Source organism: Vulpes vulpes, chromosome 12, assembly GCF_048418805.1.
Source record: "Vulpes vulpes isolate BD-2025 chromosome 12, VulVul3, whole genome shotgun sequence".
NCBI lineage: Eukaryota > Metazoa > Chordata > Mammalia > Carnivora > Canidae > Vulpes > Vulpes vulpes.
In genome coordinates, this window is record NC_132791.1 from 166,722,722 (window position 1) to 166,737,106 (window position 14,385).

General features: G+C 59.5%; 1 protein-coding gene across 1 annotated transcript in view; it reads left to right on the forward strand.

Moving 5' to 3' along the window:
• The first annotated feature begins 839 nt into the window (after positions 1-839).
• SLC7A5 (solute carrier family 7 member 5) overlaps positions 840-14,385 on the forward strand; it is a 32,990-nt gene continuing 19,444 nt past the window's right edge. Inside the window, exons 1-2 of the mRNA XM_026004861.2 lie at positions 840-1,466; positions 13,512-13,637. Of these exons, the coding sequence (XP_025860646.2) occupies positions 914-1,466; positions 13,512-13,637 (679 nt within the window). The 5' untranslated portion in view covers positions 840-913. The remainder of the gene's footprint in view (positions 1,467-13,511; positions 13,638-14,385) is intronic.

Here is a 14,385-nt window from a genome sequence, read left to right on the forward strand (position 1 = left end):
AAGTGCTGAGGATCCTGTCCTGCTTCCAGGCCCAGGATAAATGGTGACCCGGGACCCTGCAGCCATTTTCATCTTGAGGAAACAAGGAGTAAGGACGCTTCACCCTACAGTCTGCTTTTGAACTTCTGCTAGATTTGGGAGCAGGGTCCTCAGGGTGCTGCTTCCAGGAACCCCTGCCCCTTCAAGTCAATAGAATCGAGCTCCATTTCTGGTTTCCCAGAGTCTAGGTCGCTGCTTCTAAAGCTGCATGGCCTGAACTCTGCTCCTTGGCAGGGAGAGTCCCCTTAGGATCACACGGTAATTGGCGCAGGAAGGAGCTCAGGCTGTGGCCTTGGCCCTCCCCTCTCCCGGGCGCTGCGCTCCATGGTGCTGTGTGTAACGAGCACCCCGGGCCCCGCCTGGACAGCTCCAGCTCCCCCCGGGAGGGGCGGTTCTCCACGCTCACAGTTCCCAGGTCTGCGACAGGAGTGGGCCGGGGGCGGGGAGCCCATTACCGCGGCTCAGCGCGCCCCAGCGGCCTGGGCGCCCGGGCAAGGGGCAGGCAGGAGCAAGGGCTTGGGCAGGCGGGCCCGGCCTCGCGGGAGCCTGGGGGGGGGGGGGCGCGCACACACCTCCGCCCCGCCAGCAGGTGTAAGTTGGCGCCACACTGCAGCAGGCGAGAGGAGACCTCGCGGAGCCGAACGGCGGGTACCAGGGGAGGCCGGGGGCGGGGCCGGGCCGGGGGCGGGGCGTGGCCGGGCCGGGGGCGTGGCCGGGCCGGGGGCGGGGCCGGGGGCGGGGCCTGCGGCGGCGTATAAAGGCGCGGCGGCCGTACGGCCTGACGCAGCGGCCGGCAGCCGCGCGGGCAGCGGGTCCTCGCTGGGCGGCGGCGCGCGTGCGGAGGTGCGGCCCGGCGGGCGGGCGGGCGGGCGGCATGGCAGGCACCGGCCCGAAGCGGCGCGCGTCCGCGGCCCCCGCGGCCGCCGAGGAGGAGGAGCGGCAGGCGCGGGAGCGGATGCTGGCGGCCAAGCGCGCGGACGGCGCGGACGGCGCGGAGGGCGCGGAGGGCGCGGAGGGCGTGACCCTGCAGCGGAGCATCACGCTCTTCAACGGCGTGGCCATCATCGTGGGCACCATCATCGGCTCGGGCATCTTCGTGACGCCCACCGGCGTGCTCAAGGAGGCGGGCTCGCCGGGGCTGGCGCTGGTCGTGTGGGCCGTGTGCGGGGTCTTCTCCATCGTGGGCGCGCTGTGCTACGCCGAGCTGGGGACCACCATCACCAAGTCGGGGGGCGACTACGCCTACATGCTCGAGGTGTACGGCTCGCTGCCCGCCTTCCTCAAGCTCTGGATCGAGCTGCTCATCATCCGGCCGTCCTCGCAGTACATCGTGGCGCTCGTCTTCGCCACCTACCTGCTCAAGCCGCTCTTCCCCACCTGCCCCGTGCCCGAGAGCGCCGCCAAGCTGGTGGCCTGCCTCTGCGTGCGTGAGTACCGGCCGGGGTGGGGGCGTGGGGGTCCTCGGGGTGGGGGGCCGCGCCGCCGGCGGCCGCCTCCCCGCACGGCCCACGTGGCGCCCATTCATCGGCGTGCGCCTCCTCTGGGGAGCGGGGCGGTGAGTCAGCAGGGTCCCTGCCCCAGTCCGGGGACGGGGGTGGGGTGGGGTGAGGTGGGGTGAGGGGTGGGGGGTGCTCCGCTTGCTCACCCTCTCCATTCACGTGTAGACGGGGAGGCTGAGCTCACGTCCCCTGCCTTCTGGGAGCCTCTGTGCCCGGTATGAACAGCGCATTTCCTGCCCGAGAGTCCCAGTGCCCGACTGCTCAGACCGAAATTGTAGTTTCAAAAAAAAAAAAAAATCATTCATTTCTGGGCCTGCAAAAGGGCTTATCAGGGATCAGCAGAGGCTGGCTGGTACAAAACCAATAGTGCCAGAATTCGGGGGTGCTCTTTTAGGCAGCGGTGTCAGAGTAAGCAGTAAAAGATGGGGTGTGGTTGGCTGCAGATTAAATCTGAGTGCGGGGTGGAGGGTGGGTTTCAAGGGGAGGTCCCACATTGTACTAAAAACAGCCCCTCGTCCTGTTGCTAGTGATGGGCATGGTCTGGGTGTGTTGGTGGATACCGTCCTGGTGAACTGTCTGTCAATGGTTTGCAAAAACAGTTTGCTTCTGGAATTTCAGGGGGAAAAAAAATCTTTTGTACCAAACGTCGTGTGATTTTCTTCTCTTTTTTGGCTGTTGGCACTGTTTACACCGACCCCTTGGCCAACCTCTAAGGAATCTTGCAAGATGGAAGTGTCCTGCTTTCAGAGCTGCCACCTGATGTGAGGATTTGCCTGAATGTTAATAGTGCATATAGGTCCAGAGCTAGCGAGGCTACATGTAGGGTTGGGGTCCCAGCCCAAAACTCAGGGACCATGTAGTTATTAGGAGTGGCTTCTGATCGGCAGTGCCTGCTGGCGCTGTGGGGATTTGGGCGTGTGTGGACTGAGTTTCCCACACAGGCCACATGGTAGTGTGGGGGCACGCACACTTGATGAAGTGGTGAAATTCAGTGCAGCTCTGCTTGACTGCCTCACATCACACGCTTTTCCGAGACCCTGAACAGAGCAGCCACGCCGGTGAAGGAGCATTATTTGCCTTTTTTGGGTCGGTCTCAGTGATGTGGATCTCAGCTTAAGAAAAAACATTTGTCCAAACCTAGGAGGTTGATCTGCTTTCTGATGGGGCTTGGGGATGAGGGTTTTATGGGCCGACATGTTGAACTGAGAAAGGAAAAGCCCCTCTAAAGGGAAAATAACTCATTAGGATACTATTGTGTTATAATATGATTTAATGTTTGTGTCCAGTATGTAGTGAAACAGATAAAGTCTTTAAAGCGCTGTTCTTTAGTCTGTAAAAATAAGTTCCTTTAGGAGCGGTGGGGAAAAAAAAGTTCCTTTTTTAAACTTTGGGGTTTAAGTAGACAGATTGCAGGGGCACTGCAGTAAGTACAGCCTTCCCCCGCGCCCCCCCCCCCCCCACATGTCACTGTGTCACTCCTGGGCCTGGCCAGGAGCATGTTGGCAGTACCCCTGCCAGTTTAAGTTGTGAATGAGGGTGAGGTTTTCCATGTGCTGATCAGCCTTTGTGGCTGTTTTTTCCCTGAACCACCTTATGAGTGTGTGATGTGGGTTATGGGTGGCTTTCTCTGATGGAAAGATTTTCAGGTACCGAAAGGGACTCGGTGTCTGCAAGGGTAAGCGCTTGTCTAGGGCCTCACTCTCTGGGGAACAGAGGCTGGTCCAAGGTTCACAGAACTCAGAGCTGTTCTGAACTGGGCACGGGGAGAGGTTATGATGCCCAGGGAGGTAGGCCCACACTTGTTGGGGTGCCTGAGAAGGCAGTGAGGAGCCACAGAAGAGTTTCCGAGTGTCCTCTAAGTATGGCACAAAAGCTGGCTTCTAGGATTTCTACTTAAGAGGAAGGGCATTCTACCCCCTCTCCTGGGAACCCATCCCCGCAATGGTACAGGCCCCGGGCTCCACAGCTCCCCATGGGAGGGCCTGGTGGCCCACGCCTTCCTGTGTCCAGTCACAGGGATGCTAGAGCAAAGTTCTCAATTGCTCGTTGGTCTTTTCAGTGCCCTGGACACAACCCACCAGTTTCTGCTTCTTAAGAACTGGTGCTCTGAAACAGGTATGGTCCTGCTGGTAAAACAAATGGGAATGAAAGCCTTGTCCTTTTTTTTTTTTTTTTTAAGATTGTATTTATTTATTCATGAGAGAGACAGAGACATAGGCAGAGGGAGAAGCAGGCTCCCTGCAGGGAACCCGATGTGGGACTCGATCCCGGGACCCCAGGATCACGCCCTGAGCCAAAGGCAGACGCTCACCCACTGAGCCACCCAGGTGTCCCAAAAGCCCTGTTCTTGTAGGTCTGATGGCAATGAGGCTCTCGTGTTTCTCAGTCCACCAGGAAGATGAGAAAAACTTGCTCCGGGAGTCTTGATGACTGTATGGGACTGGGCATGGGATAGCTTACGTTATCGCTGAACAAAAACTTGGTAGCATTTGCTTGAAACTGATGATGCTGGCTTTTATTTTGGGGCAAAAGTCCCTCAGACTGGAATCGAGATTCTCGCCAGCCTCAGTGTATCCAACCTTCCTGGGCCAGCTTTCTCCATAAAATGGGTCCCGCAGTAGGAGCACACAGTGCCATCTGGCCCAAGTGCAGAAACCTGCTTGGGTCCTTTATGTCAAGAGAGAGGCCCTTACAAGGGTCAGAAAGGGCCATGTCCCTCATGGTCACTCCCTATCCTAGACACAGAGGGGTCAGGCAGGTGGCTGCAGATGGCTGGGCGCCTGCCCTCCTGTCCCCTCTCCCTGTTGGGTGTGTGTGGGGTGCAACTGGGCCCACTGGGACAGTCACGGCTCAGACTAGCCAGGTGCTTGTAGAACTCGGGTTGTTCTCCTGGTGGCTCTTGGTCCCCTTCAGGGTGGAGGCCCTTTGTGGGGTCTGGAAAGCACATTCATCTGCCTTCTCATGGGAGACAGATGGGGTTGCCAAGGCTCCCCTCAAGTGGGTAGGACCCCACCATGCCCCCGGTTCGGGCAGATCCCTGTGTGGTGGGGGTGGAGGTTCCTCTGGGGACATATGACCTTAGATGCTTTCCACCTGGTGTCAGGTAGAGCCTGTGCTCTGCATGTGAACAGACCTGTATTCTGCTCCCAGAAATTCGCGTGGACCTCTCAGCATAGTTTCCACATCCATGAAGTGGGAATTGGTCACAGCTCTGCCTGGGTGACTGCGAGGACTCTCGACCACAATGTGCTTGAGGACATGGCACATGGGGGGCCCTGGCCACACAGTGGCTGCGATTTATTCTAAACACCACCCTCTGCTGTCCACTTCTCACATCTTGAGCTGCTCTAGAACTTGTTCTTCTCTGGTTTAGCAAAAAGAAGGAGGGAGAGAGAATGGAGAGAGGGCAGGAACGAGCCACAGGTGAATGCCAGGGTCTCCCTCTGGGGCTGGGGTCTGAGCTGCGAAATGCCTGTCACACAAGAAGTCGTCCCTTCCCGCCTCGGGGCAGGAGCTTGGCTCTCCTGTAGGTGAGGGGCACAGATCGGGGTGGCTTTGGCTGGTTGTGGGTTGGGGCCAGCCCATGTGAGGCTCAGTCCGATGTGAGGCTCAGTCCGTTGGGGTGATGACCAGAGGGGGAGGGGAGGCCAGGGCTGTACCCTCCCCTGCCGAGTCCTCTCCATCAGCTAGCTAGCTCTTCTCCATCAGCACCAGGTGGTCCTCTACTCCTAGGGGTGTGGGGCACTTGCACAATGTGTCCACCCCTGGGCCTCCTGGTTCAGGGAGTCTGAATGCCTGCCAGCCGCCAGGGCTGGGCCCCTCTCTGCACGAGGCAAAGGCTTCGGGTGTTTCCAAGTTGTTGGCGACCCCAGAGTCACAAGCTGTGAGCTAAGTGCAGACGACAGCCCACTCATTAGTACTGAAATCCAACTTTCCCAGCCAGACGAGAACGTGCTCTGGCCACCGGGCAGGTCACGCTGATCACAGGACTAGGGCTCAGGCCTGGGGCGACTTCACAAAAGCACGTGACCTCAAAGGAAGCGGGACGTGCTGGGTGGGCATGTCTAACCCTTTTCTCCCTGGGTCACAGACCCTTGGTAATCCGATGGAATGTGCAGACTCGGCCCAGAAATGTGTGCCAGGCATATTAACTCCACAGTGTACATGGCCAAGGGGATCTCACGCCCACACCCCCCAAGGGTTGCAGAAGTGGATCTGGCATCTCCCAGCTGGCGTGTGTGCCTGGACTCACACCTCTCCTCACATGCTCCCGCCCCAGCCTTTGAAACTAGTGCTGTCATCCCTTTTCTGTGGCCAAGGCAACTGAGGCAGTGGTGGGATGAGGGCCCGGAGTTGGGACTGTGCTTGCTGAACTGCCTATTGTCATCACACGTGTGGGGACTCATGGTTGCATCTTTGGCGGGAGTGGCCCATGCCAGGGTCCTGGGGTGTCCTGGACACTCCTGGATACCACGTCCAGGCATCCCATCAGTCAAGGTAAGGAGACGTGGGGATCTGAGGTTTGTCCCATCCAAGACTTTTTGGGAAGAGTGTAGGCTTGTCCCCCGGACGGGGGTGCCAGACCCCTTATGCACAGCTGGCTGGAGAGCCTTTCGTCTTTCCTTTTTCTTTCCATCTAGATCTTTACCTTGCAGAGGAGCTCCGGGGGCAGGGTAGGGCCACAGCTGCCTGTTGGCACACCCCTTCTGTGCCCAGGCTGACCTCCAGCTCCGTTGGCCTTCTGTGACCCACAGCAGGTGCTGGGAACCAGGGGGCTGTGTGATTCTGCACCCCTAGGGTACGTGACCTGCCTGGGCCCTCTCTGGATTACTGGCCTACAGTGCTGCCCAGAGAACACTTGTCCCCACCCCGGGCTTTAGCCCGCTTACAGAACTACCCTACCCTTTCCCGGACCACTGTCCAGTCCAGCAGCTTTTTGGCTCCTGGCACATGGTGAATTCTTGCTTGGAGGATGGCTATCCCGGGAGGCCCTCCAGCGCCCATGTGCCATAGGGAGGCATCTTCCCCCCCTCCCGCCTGTCCCCGCACACCTCCCTCCCTGCAGGGCTGTTTTTGGGGCCACACCCGCCCTTCCCGCCATGTGAGGAATTGGCACCACCTCCCCTCTGGGCTCTTGGAGGGAGCACGGTATTCGCAACCTGATCTGTGCTCTAAGTTACCCTGACCTTGGTTGCTGGCCGACAACTGTCGCTGCTGAGACCAGCTGATTGTTTCTGATTGTCAGTTATTCAAAATGTAGCCGGTATAGGACTGAGGCACTGCAGGGAAACAGGGGCCTGAGGCCCACTGTGACCTCATGGCCAGCCTCGTGTGTCATCCATGCCACGTCCCAGGGCTGGCACGGGATTCAGCCTTCAGCACAGACTCACATCCTGCAGGGGCCTGGGTGGGGCTCTGTCCTGGGCCTTGTCCCCAGCCCTCAGGTTCTGTAAGTCCCTGGGGCTGTGTGACTTTCAGCGAGTCAGACAACTCTGAGCTCCATTTACCCAACTAGCAGATGAGGATCTGAGACTGGATGCTCCACGGTTCCCTCAAGCCACAGGTACTGTGACCACAGCAGGTTTTCCTTCCTCCTTCTTCAGTAAAACTGCTGGAGGAGCAGAGGGAGTGGGGTGGGAGTCTCCAGGCCACAGGGGAGAGCCCAAAGCACCGAGTCTCTGAGCAACAGCCTGGTCTGTCCTGAGCAGATCTTCACGCTTGGCAGTGACTGGTCGGTTTATCAGGAGCCCTTGGTGGGGTGCTGGACAGTGCGTTCATGTGCTCATTCACTCCTCCAGCAGCTATGCGGAGGCACAATGTGTCCACCCCTGGGCCTCCTGGTTCAGGGAGTCTGAATGCCTCCCTGCCCAGTAACCTGCCCAGCGTCACACAGCATGTCAGGATTCGAGGTGACTTCAGAGCCAAGGAGGGGGCTCACTCTCCGGTGTGTCCTGGCCGTTCTTGGGGCAGGTGATCCCTGATCCCTGCTCTCCAGGACTGGTGCCTCAGAAAAGCCTGATGAAGCAGATGCCACTCTACGCGGGGTCTCCTGCTGCCCTAGGACTCGGGTGGCTGGCTGGTGGCTTTCTGAGCTGATGAAATCTACCCCTTGCTGGTGTGTTTGAATGTGTCAGCCCCTTGAATGTGAATGCCTCCGGGCCTGGTGAGCTCCATGGTCACATTAAAAATGGGAAAAAATATGGAGACACATGTTCCAGGGCTGGTGGTGGGGAATTTGAAAATGTGACGCTGGCCTACCAGTAATTTGCACAGAGAAGCAGTGAATCCACAAGACTGGGGGCAGGGGGCTCGAGAGCCAGTGTTCCTGCTCAGCCTCTCCCACAGGCAGTGACCTCTTGGCTGAGGGAGCTTGGGCCCTGTCTGTACAACTTCCTGCCCCTGGGTGGGTCTGGAGCAGGGCCGTCGACCTGACCTGGCTCCGTGTTCTAACACGTTCCAGGGGGGAGGTTGGCCTTGTCAGGTGCTCTGGGGTACCGTGAGGTCATGGACATTTGTTGCCTTGCAGCCAGCAAAGGTGAAGTCACCCTCCGGTTCTCCAAATGGGCTCTCTGGGCCAGCAGCACGGGTGTCCCTGGAGGCAGTTAGGAATGCAGACGCTCAGGCCCCACCCAGGCCTGCCAATCAGAAGCTATGGGGTGGGGCCCCACCAACGGTCCTGCAAGGCCCTCAGGGACTCTGGAATGCCAGGGAGTGTGAGAGATCCTATCTGTTCCTGGAATGGTGTGCTCGGTGGGGGAGGCCCAGATGATCATGGCTGTCTGGCTGCCTGTGCGGAGGGGGCTCATGGTGAGCCCAGTGGACCTCCAGGGGCAGGAAGGTGGTGCTGATGACTGGGCACCCACACACTCCGGGCCCCTGCGTGTGCTGGGTGGGTTTGCATAAGGAAGGGGAAGACAGGACAAGATCCTGCAGAGCAGCCAAGCACCCCCCGTTGGTGGCTGCCCTGCCAGCTGCCTGGGCCGTGCCAGCCTTTGCTCGGTGCCTGAGCAAGCCCACAGCCCCTGGCTGCTGCCCTAGGAGCCTGCCCACCTGCCACCAAGGCTTCGGGTCTAAACATAGAGTGAGCGCTGTGATGTTGACCTGGGGCAGCGTGGGTGACAGGCTCCAGGTCGGTAGGCTGCCTGGTTGCCTGGGCCTGGGTCTCGGGTCCTCTTGGACCCCGCTTAGGTCACAGCTGTCAGCTGGCATTGCTTTCTGGGGGACCAGGCTGGTGGAGCCTCCTGGAATCGTGCTGCTGGGGGGCCACTTCCTCTCCCTGCTGGCGAAGCTCTAGGTCAGACAGCACTCATTTGCCTGTTGTTGCCATCTCAGCCCCATCTGGCCATCTTCTGCCCCGTGTGAGGTGGCATCGCTCACACGCCCGATTGTCTTTGCCCTAAAATCATACGCAGAAAGCACCCTTTTTAGAGAGACCCATTCCAGTGGCTCCTAAGCAGGACTCTGGCAGTGAGGTTCTAGGCCTGGGGTCTCTGACCCTTGGGCTCTTCCATCAGGGTGGGGGTGGCGAGGTGGACAGTCCCTGCAGAGCCCAGAGCCTTGGGATGGGGTGGGCTCCATCACTGCAGCCCCCTGGGAGGGGGGCATTGGACTGATTTCCCGACCAGTAAGAACCAGCCAGCACCTGGATGCTGTGTGTTGGATGGTTCTGTCGGGCTTACTCGTGACCTTTCCCCTGGTGTGCTTGACCTCAAGTCAGCGGAGGGGGTAGGGTCAGCCTTCCACCCAGGCTGTGCCGAAGGCACTGAATGGTAGAATGAGTCTGTGTCAGGTGCTCATACACTGCTCTTGTTATCAAGATCCTTGCTGATTTGGGTACCAGCATCCACAAAGTCCTGAGGAAGCACAGCCCTGGTTACAGGGTCCGATACATCCATCAGCATTTCACCCTCACTTGGTGTGGTTTTTGTGTTTTGTTTTGGTACTTTTAAATGAAAACAGGCTCCCCTTGCCTGTCAGCCCTGCCCCCATGGGTGAGTACATTCAACACGAGGCTGCTGTCTGGGAGAAGTCAGGTCTGTGGTGGATGATTGGGGTACCTGGCAGTGCTCGGGGGTGAGAGATCAGGTGCGGCCAGGCCAGGGAGGGAGCCTTCGAGTCCTGCTCAGAAAACTGCCTTCCCAGAGGCAGAGGCCAGGGCCCAGAAGTGGCTGGTGCCCCGTGTGCGGGTGTTGAGTGTGCCCTCCCTGCTCAGCACCTTGCTCTGTGCCCTGCTGTGCCCTTGTGAAGTCTGCAGCATGGGGGCCCTGCCTGGGATGGGGAAGCCACTGTGAGGGGTGTCCTGAGTCACGTACGTCAAGCACCACCCGTGGCAGCACCGCCAGGCACCCCACGCTTGGGGCTGGGGAAGGCATCTTGTCAAGGTCCACACCACGGTGGTGGGTGTTGCTGAGGCTACGCAGGGTGCTCCTCTAGCCGCGAGGTGTTCCGGGTCACAGCAGGATGGGGATGGGACACACACAAACCTAAAGGGCAGTGAGGCAAGCCCCGGGCCAGCCTGCTCCTGTGGTCCGCAGGCAGCCCAGCGCCAGCTTATCGACCTGGCCCCAGCTGTCACCACATGGGAACACAGTGAGCTTATCTGGGGGTGCCAGTGTGGGGAGCCTTCCCAACAGCACCTCTGCCTCTGTCAGCCAGAGGGCCCGTGCCCCGCTGTTACCTGTCCACCCCACCCCACTCATGCGGCACAGGAGCTTTCTCCTTGTCCCTAGGGCATGGAGGGCCCATGACAATACCGCTCACCCTCAGCACCGCCTGTCCTTACCCTCAGGATGCCAGTGTCCCCATCAGAAACAAGAGAGAGCCTCCCCTCCTGAAGGCATCTTGTCAAGGTCTGGGAGCTGCAGGCCAGGCAGCCAAGATGCACAACCAGCTTCTGTTGAGGCCAGAAGACAGTGGGTTCCTGATGAATGCATTTATTTACTTAAGATTATATTTCAATTTGAAACTTTTTGAGAAAGGAATACCGTGGAGGATACTAAAGCGTTTGTTTATTCATTGGCCAAAGTCAGTGAACATTAAAGTTTCATCAAATGTTTCAGTTCTTCTTTTTATAAAAGAAAAAAAGTGTTACAGGGTCCTCCCCGCCTTGTTCCGTGGCCGGGTCCCCGCCCCACCTTGCCTGTCTGTGACTTGGTTATTTTGAATGTGCCGGAGCTGCGTCAGAGTGAACAGAGGCTCCCTGCCACCTGCTGGGCAGGGCCCAGGGTGCTTTAAGGGGAACAGCGGGTCAGGTCTGGGCATGGGCGGGGTGTGCACCACTTGTTGGACGGCAGTGGTGTGGAAAAGGAGGGACCCTGGGCCTCTGTCCTGGCCCATGACCACTAGGACGAGTGCAGCATTTGTGGGCACCACAGTAGGACAGACCATGCACTGGGGGTTCTGGGCAAGCTTGCTCCCCTTCCAGGAACCTGAATTGTCCTCTGTGAAATGGGAGAAGGGGTGGAAAGACCCCAGAGGAGCACGTGGACCGGAGGTGGCAGGCAGAGCTGGCTGCGCAGGGCTGACAGTGCTGTTCCTGGAGCCTGTGGCAGTGGCAGTGGCAGTGGCAGCAGCAGCGTGCCGCCAGGAGACCAGCCTGCCGGAAGCCACGTTGGGCAGAGTGGCCAGCAGGCGGGGCGGGGGAGAGCTGCCTCCCAGCGCACAGGCAACGCCTCCCCGCCCGCCCTGCCTCCCTGAGGCATGAATGGGGGACTGATGCAATGAGCAGGCCTCTTGCCAGAGGCGCATCTGCGTCCAGAGTGCTAGCCACCTGTGCCTGGTGAGGAAGGGCCAGAGGCATCTGTGCCCCTGTGGTCGGGCTCACCCATAAGGAAGTTTGAGGCTGTCCCAGAAAGCCCCCAGCCTTGCCCTCTTGCTGTGCTGCAGCTCCTTGGGATCAGGTGGCAGGAAGGAACAGGCCCCCCGAGGCCCTTCCATCCCGATCCCAGCCAACGGCAGGTTGGACCAGTAGCACTGGACTGCAAGCATTCCCCTGGAAGCCTAGGAAAAGGAATTCTGCTACTTCTCTGCCTGCCCTGCACTGCGATCACTGTGGGGATGTCAGAGGGGCCCCAGAGGCCTCCATCTCAGTCCAGGGTCTGCCCCTAACACCCTGGGACAGGGGGCCACTCTGAGCCTCCGTTTTCTCTTCTGTGCTGAGTGGCAGTGCTGACATGGTTTATACAGAACAGCCATGTCGCCGTTGGTTCTGAGGGCCTGGACTGAGCATGTGCCCCCTCCCTGGGGGCCACACAGTGACGGTCCCCCGTGCTGTTTGCCCTGCGCACACATCAGCCCCTCATCCGAGCCTTTCCTGGCCAGGCTTGCTCCTATTTCTGGTGCCCCACCTCCCCAAGGCAGCTCATTTTACTGCACGCCTGGCAGGTGCATATCACAGCCTTGGAGCCCCAGGGGCGCAGCCAGGGTCCAGGCAGCCGGGGTCCAGGCCGGCCCATGTGCTGTCACTCCCACTGCAGGGAACCCCTGAGTATTTCACCTCTGGCGTGGCAGCTGGAAGCCACTACTATCAGGGCAGAATGCAGTGTGGTCAGCCGTTGCATCAGCCAGAGCCCGGAGCCGCCGGGGAGCATGGCACGGGGGAGGGGTGCTGTTAAGGTGTCAGTCCGTTTCCTGGAGCAATAAGCAGGTGGCAGGGTGAGCACTCTGGGAGACTTCCTGCTTTTCTTCTACCTGCCTCTCCTACCGCCGGGTCTTAACCAGTTCATCAGTGCAGATTGATTTCTTTGGGTCTTACTCCTCAAATTGTAAAATTACATTTATTTAGGTGGGGAAAGAAGCCACCTGGCGTCTGCCGGTCCTGGGTCGGTTCTGCGTGAAAAGAGAAGAGACGTGCAGACTTTCCCAGTTTCTTATGTTAAGGGTGGCCCTTGGAGAAGTGGCAGGTGTGGGGGGCCCGTGGACAGGTCCTTCCCAGGTCCACGGCCTGCCGGTTAGGGTCAGTCCCAGCCTCCCAGAAAGGCAGGTCTCCTGGTGTGAGCACTCCCCTGATGGCAGGCACCTGCCTTCCAGCAGCAGAGAGCACCTGAGAGCGCTCCAGGCAGAAACAGTGAATGGAAGGTCTGGGTGTCACGTACCTGTTGCCTTTGCTTTTGTACAGAATTGCTTCACTGTAAGTGGCTGTGACAGTCCCTGCTCACCTGACACATCAGCACGTGGATGGCTCTGCTCTGGCTCAGGGCCTGGGGGTTTCACGGGGGGCCTGCCTGTGCGTGTCCGGGCATGTGTGGAGCTCGGCTTAGTGGCCCACTGTGCCCCCTTGCACCCCCAGCCCCATGTCCACCCCCTACCCCCCCACCCCCCTGTCTGTGATTGGTTGGTAGCATTTGCTGTTCAAATAGCCCTGGGGAAAAAAAAAATAGCCCTGGGATTGGAGCTGGCCCAGGGAGCTGGCCGTTGTCCTGTACCTGCTGGGCCCACCTCACCCCCACCCCGGGCTCAGCCTCCCCTGCAGTCCCTGTTTCATGTGTCACGATTGCCCCCACGGTCCCCCCTCTTGGCTCATGCAATGGGTTCATGCTACACAGTACCTTCCTCACCGGTCTCCCCTGTGGGACTCTAGAAGGTTCTCTATACCAAAAGGAACCTGGTGGGCTGTGTGGACAGTTAAGCTGTGCTGAAATGGTGAGAGGTGCCCGCCTGGTGAGCACAGCTCTGTCCAGTGGCTCTGAGGTGCAGCAGGTGGGGTAGGGGTGGGGCGGGGGGTGGCTGGGGTCAGTGGGAGGCTCACATTCCTTCACTAAAACTCTTCATAGCAGCCAGGGGCATGTGGGATCATAGCTTTTTTGAGCCAAGAAGTGTGGTTCTCAGCCTCTGACCTTGAGCATGGAGAGCCATCGGTTATAGCAGAACAAGGCCCAGAAGGGAGAGCCGCTAGAGGGGCTGCCCCCCGCCAGCCTGCCTGCATACCCTGTGGCCGCCCGTCCCATGGAGCTTACTGCTGCCCTCTCTCCACAGTGCTGCTCACGGCCGTGAACTGTTACAGCGTGAAGGCCGCCACCCGGGTCCAGGATGCCTTCGCTGCCGCCAAGCTCCTGGCACTGGCCTTGATCATTCTGCTTGGCTTCATCCAGATCGGGAAGGGTGAGTGCAAGCTCTGGGCGCCCTGACAGGTGTCCTGCGCGGCCCTGCTGGGCTGGGGGAGGCAGGTGGTCCCCGTGCCCCAATGCCCCTGGCCAAAAGTCTGCCGTGCCAGCAGGCGGAGTTTCACACAAGCCAGTGACACTGTCCGGTGAGAGGTGCTGACATCACAGAGGCTAAACATCACCCAGAAATTTAAATCCCACCCTGTCCCCAACAAACACCACTCCTACCCACACAGGAGGGCAGGGGTAGGATGGTGACACGGCGGTTCACAGAGGGACCTCAGGGCTGCATCCTGCACGTGGAGAGCAAGGCAGGATGGGACTGTTCCTGAGGCAGATCTCACACATGGGAGCACAAATCTCAGTGCCTGTTGGGCGAAGTGTGGCCGTCCCTGGGGAGGATGGAGGATATCCCAGCCCCAGCATTGGGCCATGCTGACCCTTCCCCCATGGTCCACCACTTTGTCTTATCCGTGTGGGTCACCCATGCTGTGGCACTTGGTGGCAGCACGTCCTCTCGGTGCTGGGAATGGAAGTATGGTTTCTCCAGCAGGGTGGGCGTCTGCTTGGCCTTCACAGACCAGCGATCCCACAGGGGCTGGTACCAGGCGACCTTCTGAGGGCCCCTTCACAGAGGGTCACCATGAGGATGTGCAGCCGTGTGTGGGGGGGGGGGGGGGACATGCAGAGGCACGGCCTCGTTCTGTGTCCCTGAGTGCTCTCAGAGCCCTGGGGTATGGGAAGGC